The following is a 10,663-nucleotide window of genomic DNA, read 5'->3' on the forward strand; positions in this document are numbered from 1 at the left end:
TGATATAATTAATATGCATGAAGTAGCTAAGATAAATACTAAATGTACCCTGTAGTAAGGGTGTGCAGATTTGGGAAACTGGTCCCATTTCTGTCACCCAGCCGGCTGCTTGCTTTTACCATATAATAAACTATTATTCGAAACTTATAGAAACTCGGGACTTTGTTTATCACAGCATCCTACTTTTGAACATAGACTGAGTCTCCAAGTTGGAACAGATGAATAGGAGCGCTTAATCTCACAGGTCCGGACTACAGAATGAATCTGTGGAATTTCTGCAAAGTAGAGCTTAGACTATTAAACAATTTTCACAAAAGAACTTCAAACTTCAGAATTTTTGTAACTTGGCTATATGAGGCTTCATAGTATGAAATGGTTGGCTGCCAGTTACTAATAAAAGGCTGCAGAGAATCATGTAGAACAAAGCAGGTAAAACAAATCATGTAGAACAAATCATGTAGAACAAAGTCCTGGGAAAGTCCCTAAAGGCGGATCAATAGGAGGGACTTTGGGCGGTACGAATGACGTAAGGATGCGTGGACAGAGCATCGGGACCAATGAGCTAAAGGCATGAGACGCGTGCACAGACTGAGCTATCCAATCGCTTTGTTGTAATCACGTACCCGGAAAAAGCTAACTGTATTAAAGCTAACTCATTTAAATAATAAATGGGACATCGTTCGATCACATTGATCGTCTGTGCGGTGTTTCGGAACTCCTGCCGTCCATACTCCCGGACCTTCATCCCTGGGTTTTAACAAACTCATGCGCGCTTTTACACACACACACACACACACACACACAACCCCCAACACACACGCACACACACACTAGCACGGTACCGTTAGCAACACTGTGAGCTCACAACGACACATTGGGCACACAACACAATTAACACAAGAGTTAACAAAAATACGGTAAGGCAGGTACACTATCTAGCCTGCTCCCTCTCTCAACGAGAAGTAGCATTTCTACGGGGCTGCTCCATTCCTATTTCCTTCTGGGGCCGCTCCATTCCTGTTTCCCTCTGGGGCCACTCCGTTCCTGGTTTTTTTCTTGCATCGCTGCCGCCAGGCTGCTCTCTTGCCGGCTCTCAGGCGCTCTTGCCTTACTCGCGCGGCGCTGCCTCGCTCTGCTCTGCTACGCCGTTAGGGTCTTCCGGCCATAGTGGCTCTCCGGTGTTCGTCTGCACCACGACTCCGCACGGGGTGGCGGCGGCCACGGTTCGAATTCACACAGTTCGGTCGGTGCAGTGTGTGCCAGGCAGCGATGTACTCCCCCTTCAGCAGAGCGACTGCTGGGTCGAAAAGTCTCGTAGGAGGGGGGGGGGGGGGGGGCTTTTTCTTTCACTGCCTCCGGGGATGACTTACTAGGTTTTTCTTAATTTTCTGGCTTGGAGGGAGGTGACCTTTTAGAATCGCGATCTTTTAAAGTTTTAAAGACAGTTCACCACAGTTTCAGAATGCTGGCAGCCTGCTTGAGAGGCTCAGTGGTTGCATCAAGCACTGTGACAACAGGTTTCTCCTTCATGGCTATCTGCGCCCCCATTATTTATTGTTCCCAGCAACTCACCTTCTTCCAGGTGTCGGTAAGGTAAGTCCGGACCTCTGGGTCTCAGGTCTGTCGTCTTTATAGCTTTACTGGGCTCCGTGGAGCTCCGCTGCTCCACGGACTCTTCTCAATGGCTCACCTATCCGGGTGTCTTGCGTCTGGTCGGCCTGGCAACGCCCCGTTGCTTTCAAGCTTCATTGAGCTCCGTCCCCACCGTACATCGCCCTACAGTTCAAACTCTCTCTCTAGATCACTTCAAACTCTCTCTCTCTAGGAGATCACTTCAACGCAATATCACATCAGCATCACCAAATGTCGTTGTCGGGACGGACACCACACTGGGATTTCATGCAGAAAAGCCTCTATTTCATACAAACATTGTTATAGTCTCCCCTAGCCAGCGTGTTTCACCACCATTGGTGCCCTTACTACATAAACATGTCAAGATTGGTTGCTCTATAGCTTCTGCAACTCATGGTGACTCAGCAGTTTAGGATGTCCGGTTGCCTCTGTGGTTCAGTAGTTCCATCTTCTTTGTTTATCTTCTTCTCACTTCGATGTTCACATTCCTTTACAACCTCACAGCTGCAACCGCTCAAACTCAAGGCCCAAGCTGTCCACAGCCCAATCGCCTCCCACACCATACAAGTAATATGCTGATTTCACACTAATATTTGAATTAAAAAGTTGAAGAAACTGGATGCTGACAAGCTTCCCCCCCAGGTGGTACTTCAACACTAATCAATAAACTTCATTAAATCAGAACCCTTAAAGCTTCCCTTAATTTATGTTTTGCTTCACATTTTCTAGCCAAAAAGCTTCCTGAGCCCTCCAGCTAGGTACCCTGCCAAAAGCATAAATAAACAATACATTCCTGTTTAGATCTCCCCTTGCTTTGTAAACATTCAGATAAAGACATATAATAATGTACTACATCATTTATATAGACTAACATTTTTTCAAACACCATTTTTTTGTCCCACTTTACTGAATGGAGTGATCTAATCCCAGCAGTTAGAATTTCTAGTTACCTTATTTGGAACTCTCTAACAGAAACCTCCCTTTTCAATAAAAATACAGCACAAGAGCCACGCTTTATAGAGTAAAATGTAAGTTTGACAGAGTCTGGAAAAAGTTGCCAATTGCTTCCATATAGCACATCAATATGTCAACCTTTTTGAAATATCTCACAGTATAGCCATGTCCAGTAGCAAGAAACAGCACGTTCTCTGTTTTTCTTCATACAAATTCATCAGTTTCTCAGTGTTCAGCTACAGAGCTAAGTAGTGCTTACTGGGCTAACCACTCGAGAATCAGAAACACTCTTCTGGGTCTAACAGAGACACAGTGTCAGGGATTCAGTTAATTCATCCAGCACTAGTTGGATGATTTTTTTTGTTGATACCAAATACCAAAGCCATGAATACACACAAGTGATGATGCAGATTACAAAAGATTTGATGCCCAGTTGTCAACACCTAACACTGCCAACACAGCTGTCACTACTTGACATGCAAGACTAAATGAATCATCTTCTAATAGTAAAGCCTCAAGCTGAAATCTAGTCAATCTATCCAGACCTCAGTATCTCCTGAATTACAACACTCGTGTTATAAATATGATGATAGAATCACAGAATCAACTAGGTTGGAAAAGACCTCTGAGATCATCGAGTCCAACCTATGATCGAACACTACCTTGTCAACTAGACCATGGCACTGAGTGCCACATCCATTCTTTTCTTAAACACCTCCAGGGACGGTGACTCCACCACCTCCCTGGGGAGCCCATTACAATGCTCAATCACTCTTTCTGTGTAGAATTTTTTCCTAATGTAGGAATAGATACATTTCCGGAAGAATTTGTAACAGGAAGTTAGAACTCGTTTCACTAGGAAGGCTTTCTGCCTAGGTGATGGCTCTTCCTCAAAGGCAGTTTCAATGTTTCCCCCTCCTTCCCCCCTCCCCTGCCACAGCAAGAGAAGTTCTCAGCCTTACTTTCCTTGCTCTCTGGTATGTAGAGAGATAAAATGTTTGCAGATGTACATGTACAAGGACTCCTTGGGTCAGAGAGAGTAGGGGAGGAGAGAGAGAAGATACAAAAAGCCTTTTGCCCCTGGGGCCTGATGCGTGCACCATCAAAAAAGTGGTCCTTGCATCTGAAATAAATCTTTTTTTTAATCCTTCCACTGCCGTGGCATTCTTGGGAAGAATATTTGCATATGTTTACCTTACATTTTTGGTGTAGAATCAGCAGATCCCCAGAATAATCATGCAGTGGTTGTGGAGAAGATCAAGGACTGGGGGGGCTGTGTCAATGACCCCCATGTTGTCAGATGGCCGGACAATGACCCTTGGGGCCCTGTGGCTGCCCTTTTCGTGATGATGACTCCCCATGACACCTGGCTCAAAGTGAGGTCTGTGACAGAGGCTGGCCCACAAATGATTGAGGCAGTTCAACGTTTACTGCCATGGGGTCCAGCATGTAAATCTGCTTGGGTGCTGGCGGGCCAGGTGGGATGGTTTCTGCTGACCAGACTCAGAGCCCTTGACCAGGAGATTGTGGCCTTGAGGGGCCAAGTGGCAGCCCTGGAAGTGCAGGTGGGTGATCTGAGGCGGGTGTGAAGCTTGGAGCGGGCAGTGTTGGTGGCTCATGAACAGCACAGTTGGGAGCTGCAATGGCTTTTGCACCATTTGGTGTCCCACATTGCTGATATATAGCCAATGGAACAGGCGAAAGGGCGGGCTCCACAGAGCTGGGGCCCCGTGACACAGGAGGCCTTGGCCCCACTCTCCAGTGCTGTGTTACCTTGGTGTTGAGGGGTCCTGGCTTTCCTGTATTGATGGGGTGTGCTGACCCCCTGGAAAGTTTTGTTTCAAATGTTCTGTTAGAAAGATGGTTATCTATGGGTTTCTCATTTCGGTCGTCGGGGGGGGAAGGCTAACACCAGTGCTTGGCTGACAGGTAGTGATGCCTTGGTCATTCCTGCAGATTTTGTTAAGCCTGCTCAAAGTTCATATAGTGTTTGGGGGGCAGCTGTTGTGTATAACACTGGGGGCACAGTCCCCCATTTGCTCCTAGCTGCGATATCAGCTGTATTTACCTCACCACCTGCTGATGCAGGGTGGGTGCAAGGCCCTGCTAGCTTATACAGTTTCTTGGGGTACTGGGGAACCTTGGCTTCGCCCCTGGCAGCTTTACTGAGTGGCCTGCTAGGGTTGGCCAGAATGACAGCTGTTTGGCTGTGGGCCAAACACTGACAAGGGGCTTTGTACCATTGTAGACTGGCATTCATGGCATCTGCACGACTGTATTTTATTGTATTTGAAGGAATTATGTGACCCTTGGAGGATGTTATGGGGGGTCAGTAGGTTTGCTCCTTGGCAGATGCCTGCCTTGACAGCCCTTCCCCCTTCTGTCGGAAATACTTCTGATGCATTTTTTGCTAACATTTGCTTCTCAAATTTCCTGTGTTTCAGGTGTTTTCCACAAGCCCCAGGGCCTTCTCCAGGAGGGGAGGGGATCGATCTGTGTTTTGGGCTTTGGGCTTGCACTCCAATTGACTTCCTGCTGAGCACAACTGACACAGAGCACCTGTGATGTATGCATCTGAGTACTTTCCCAGTCCAGTTGCTGCCTTCTGCCTCACTGCTGTGTGCTGTTCAAGCCTAATGGCTTGTACTGCTCCCACATAACTGCCAAACTGGCTGCGTTGAGACGGACTCTGACATCAGCAGGACTCCATATGACGGTTAAGGCACCTTGCTGCCTGAATGGTTGAATACCACAGCAGAAGGACTGAGACATTTGCCTCCATGTGCCTTTTTACACTGTTACGTTCTATGTTTTTGATCCTGGTGAGGCAGCCTTCCTAAGTGAAGGGGTGGAGTGTAGGAATAGATACATTTCCAAAAAAATTTGTATCTGCCTAGGTGATGGCTCTTTCTCAAAGGCTGTTTCAATGCTTTCCCCTCTCCCCCCCCCCCCCCCCCCCCCCCCCCCCCCCCCCCCCCCAGCAAGAAAAGTTCTCAGCCTTGCTCTCTGGTATGCAGAGAGATAAAATGTTTGCAGACATGTACAAGGCCTCCTTGGGCCAGAGAAAGTGGGGGAGGAGAGAGAAGATACAAAAAGCCTTGGAGGACGAGGGGCTTTGCCTTTTGCCCCTGGGGCCCAATGCATGCACCATCATAAAAAGTGGTCCTTGCATCTGAAATAAACCTTTTTTTAATCCTTCCAATGCCTTGGTATTCTTGTTAAACATACCTGTGTATATTTACCTTACACTAATGTCCAACCTAAACCTCCCCTGGCGCAGTTTAAGACTGTGCCCTCTTGTCCTGTTGCTAGTTGCCTGGGAGAAGAGACCGACCCCCACCTTGCTACAACCTCCTTTCATGTGGTTGTAGAGAGTGATGAGGTCTCCTCTGAGCCTCTTCTTCTCCAGGCTAAACAACCCCAGCTCCCTTAGCCACTCCTCATAGGACTTGTGCTCCAGACCCTTCACCAGCCTCATTGCCCTTCTTAGGACATGCTCCAGTACCTCAACATCCTTTCTAAACTGAGGGAATGACTCAGGGAAAACAGCAATTAAGAGGACTACTTCCTAGCCCTGGCCACTAGTCTTCCACATTCAGTACAGCCTACCGCCCCTGCTGCATTAACATCCCTTGATGTAACTACAAAACAACATTTTCCCCAAACTCTCACTGCTATTTCTCTTCTTCACCATGGTACTTTCTGGTACAACATATTGGGAGAAGAAGGGGTGGGTGCATGTATTTTTGTGGCACTTCTTGAATTGGAAGTTAATTTACGAGCAAACTTTTTATCATATATCTATTTAATAGTCTGATAATTTGCTGTGTGGGCGCGGCCCGCCCGGTTCGGCGAATCATTGGCGAATCACTGGCGAATCATTGGCAAATCAGTGCTCAATTCAGTCCAGCAGTTTAATTACCTAGGTAGCCTCATCTCCTCAGATGGTAAGATTGACGAAGAGATAGACAACAGGTTAGCAAAGGCATATAGTGCCTTCGGAAAGCTTCATAAAAGAGTTTGGTGAAATAAACACTTGAAGAAAAGTACAAAGATCAGTGTTTACAGAGCCATAGTGCTGTCTACTCTCTTATATGGATCTGAATCATGGGTCATCTATTGCCACCACCTGCGACTCCTAGAACGCTTCCATCAATGCTGTCTCTGCACAATCCTAAACATCCACTGGTCAGATTATGTGACCAATACATCTGTTCTAGAACAAGCAGCAGTCACAAGTATTGAGGCCATGTTGCTGAGAACACAGCTGCGTTGGGCAGGGCTCGTCTCAAGGATGAAGGACCACCGCCTCCCTAAGATCTTGTTTTATGGTGAACTTGCCACCGGCTGCCGCAAGAGAGGAGCCCCAAAGAGAAGATACAAGGACTCCCTGAAACAACATCTCAGCCTTGGCCATATTGATCACCATAACTGGTCTACTCTGGCCTCCAACCGGGAGGTCTGGAGACACACTATCTATAACGCTGCTGATGCCTTTGAGAAAGCACGCAGGATCACCCTTGAGGAGAAAAGGCAACGCAGAAAGAATCGTGCCTTGCAGAATTTACCACCTAAGGAGTCTTTCTGCTGTGCCTTTTGCAATTGGACATGCCTGTCTCGTATTGGCCTTTTTAGCCACCAGCACGTTTGTGACCTTTCCCAAATCTTCGTTCGCAAAGCCCAGCCATGATAATTTGCTGTGTGCCAAAACACTTAACCTAAAAGAATAAAGCATATTTCATATGCTAGAACCAAAGACAGAACAAGTTTTTTATCAAGAGATGGGAACTTGTTATGCTTTTCAGCATGCTATTTGGAGGGAAAAAAGTTCCCAAGTGGTGAAATAAAATACAAGTTTTTAACTACTGCAAACAGCTCTAATATAAATTAAATTATTACTTACCAAAATCTACTCTTGTTAGTATGCACTGCATTGGATGGTCAGTTGTATGCCTCGTTGTCGTTGCACCACTCTCATAACAAGTTGCACACAAATCGTAATCGTAGCAAATTAAACACTTGTATCTGCGACCTCGAAAATTTCCTTTTAAACATGCGTCACAGCTGACACCTGTGAACAAAGAAAATTGCTTGAAAACAATTATTTCACATTGGTTTAATGATACAGATTTGTTGCTATGGCCCCCAACAACGAAAGGAATTCAACCAAGAAGTTTTTATGGAGCTTATGCACAATAAGACTCAATTTTAAGCATATTTATATCTTCAAAAAGGCAATAATCATCCGAAGTGAAAGTCAAACTCAAAGTAAAATAAAAAAACAGTCAATTACTCAAAATGATAATTTGTTAGGATATAAATTCTTTTTAATCACTTTTTTCCACTGTTTGAAAGCTTGGTTCAAAACACTCTCGAGGTTAAAATAGTACAGTTTGTGAAAAAAACAAAACAAAGAAAAAGTCCACAGCAGACCATCCCGCAAGTCACACAAAACCACACACCACCACCACCACCACCACATAACACCACCTCTCCCTGGATTTCGTGTTTATTTTTATACTTTCTCATAGTTAAATTCTGAAGAATGCCACAACCATTTTTCACAACATAAACATATCTGAGAGCAGAAATTTAGGTCTTCTCTTTTGAAGTACAGAACAACTTTGAATACATCTTAATTTTACATTGCATCATCTCTTCAGCTTCTTCCTTTTGTTCAATCTTTGCACTGTAAATCAATCAGTCATACTGCCTGGGTCAGGAAAAAGCTTCATTATCTTCTCAAGGTTTTTGCAATTTTCTTTATTTCAGTTCTCTGCTGTTAATTTAGATAAGGGCAAAGGAAGCATCATCAAGGCCCACAAAAACTTCCTTTGCTTGCAATAGTAAATTAAAGGCCTTCATGACAATAACTAGTGTGTACAACATGCGATATTTTGATCAAAGTCCTCTTTTATGATCAATTTAAAAAAGCTTTTCTTAGTTCAGTGCAAATGCAGAAAATGTCCTAGAAGCAATGTTATTGGAAGAAAGCACCAACATTGACTCCAAGAGGATTAGTAGAGAAAGATCATCAAGATCTCAAAACTGCAAATATCCCAATGGTCATTTCCTAATTATAAACGTTATTATCAGATAAAAATCCAGTATTAACACAAGTCACCACTACTACCCATGATGTCAGGTCCAGAGAACAAAATTAAATTACATAGAATACTCACAACATCTCTCCAAGCCAGTATTTCTTCATATCATTCTAAAATACCATGTTTTCATTTTGATAACCTAACAGCAGGTGGCATAACATACTACTTTCATACCCTTTAATGTAACAGGAGAGAAAAACATCAAGAAAAAAAATCCTCATAAATTCAGCTCTGTTCTTTTTAACCTATACATTTCGTTAATTAAAATTTTAGGAGTTTGCCTCTCTGCACCTTAAAAACAAAAAAATATAACCCCCCCCAAAACACTGGAAGATAACAGAATGACAAACTGAACAGAATGCATCCTTTGAGGAAAAACACACACTTGTGAGGAGTTCAATTATAGGCAGGGAACAAAGAGAACAAACGAATAAAAAAGTTGTGAAAAGAATTCAGCTTTGTCATGAAGTTCTGATTTACGTGATGGGATGGTGACTTTTTAAAAGCTTTTAAAATTATTTCCTATTCAATGGAAACTGTTTTCCTGCACCTTCTTCAGAATGGCCTTATGGAAATTATCACAAAAGATAAATAATCTGGCTTATTTTTAAATAAAGTTTTTGATGCATTTTACTTTGAAAATAGCAAGGAGACTTTTTAAGTTTTTCTACTGTCAATTACCAATACATAAATATACATGTAGACTGATTAACAGGCCCAAATAATGACATTTATACCAGTGTACCCTCACCTCACTATCAGAATAACTGGGGCTACCAAGTTTAATTAAAAAACTTGTTGCTCATGGATAAAAATATGTTTGCTTTTTAATGCAAAAATATTCCACTAAAGGGTAGTATTAAGCTAAAAGCCTAAAGATTTTTGACTCATTATACCTTTTAATGATCAAACCTCATTCCTAAAGCCATTTTCAACAGTATTCCCTTCTCAGTAATATTAATCAGTTTCTACACATAAGCATTTTGAACTTATGGATGAATCAAGAGATGCATAACAGTCCCATGAATTAAAGAGGAAAAAAAAGGTTGTTTTGTTTAAACACATTGGACTCACTATTCTGGTATATCAAGTTAAACACACTTTCTGCCTCTACCATGGCTAAAAATTTCAGAGAAGTTATCATACAAGCATTTTATATGCAACATGCTTAATATTAACATATTAAATATATATAGTCCCATATTTATTCTCATCTTCTCAATCAAATATAATTTATTCTTATGCTATAACATTTGGTTAATCCCTAATAAAACTAAACAGAAATGAGGAGCAAGGTATTCATCAGACTAAGATGAACATCTGATCTAACGTCTAGAAACGGAGACCAGTACTACATAATATTAGGGTTCAAATATCACCTCACACTGGTATTGATTTTTAAAATTACAAACAAAACTAAGGTGTAAAATCCAATAAGATAACCTGAATACCTAAAATGAAAAACTGAGTAGCCTTAAATAAGCAGAGATAACAACTTGCTTTCTCTTTGAACAGTAAAGACTTTTCCATTTGACTCCCCAATAATATTAGGCACAGGTAAAAATAACATTGGAAAGTTCACATTACGCTTACACAGGATACACAAGACTTCAGGCTTATGAAAAGACCTCAGGAATAGCATTTCAAGGACATCAGTCTGAGATAAAATTTTAAATCACTTGCTTCCTTTGACAGTCTTATCCAAGACTGGCTCTATCCTGTTTCAGTACTTCACAAGAAAAGCACAGAAATACTGACTTCCACTTAACTACTAGACAAAGTAGGAACAACACTTCGATGTAAATATAAAACAATTACAGAGAACATATCCACTGTAAATAAAGAAGTACTCTTGAAGATGTTAAGCCACAATTACTTCCTACTGAGAACATATACCCTAGAAAGATAACAGATTTTAATTAGAATAAGTAACAGGTGCAAAGTAGAGAGTAATAACTCATCTCTTCACA

General features: G+C 42.6%; 1 protein-coding gene across 1 annotated transcript in view; it reads right to left on the reverse strand.

Moving 5' to 3' along the window:
* The window catches only part of LOC113959719 (E3 ubiquitin-protein ligase KCMF1-like), a 31,172-nt gene extending 21,362 nt beyond the window's left edge, over positions 1 to 9,810 (reverse strand). Inside the window, exons 1-2 of the mRNA XM_027668939.1 lie at positions 9,768 to 9,810; positions 7,490 to 7,657 (exon numbers count right to left, since the gene is read on the reverse strand). Of these exons, the coding sequence (XP_027524740.1) occupies positions 7,490 to 7,657; positions 9,768 to 9,810 (211 nt within the window). The remainder of the gene's footprint in view (positions 1 to 7,489; positions 7,658 to 9,767) is intronic.
* Between the last annotated feature and the right edge of the window lie 853 nt (positions 9,811 to 10,663).

The sequence above is a fragment of the Corapipo altera genome, unplaced genomic scaffold (genome assembly GCF_003945725.1).
Source record: "Corapipo altera isolate COAL_440 unplaced genomic scaffold, ASM394572v1 60747, whole genome shotgun sequence".
Classification (NCBI taxonomy): domain Eukaryota; kingdom Metazoa; phylum Chordata; class Aves; order Passeriformes; family Pipridae; genus Corapipo; species Corapipo altera.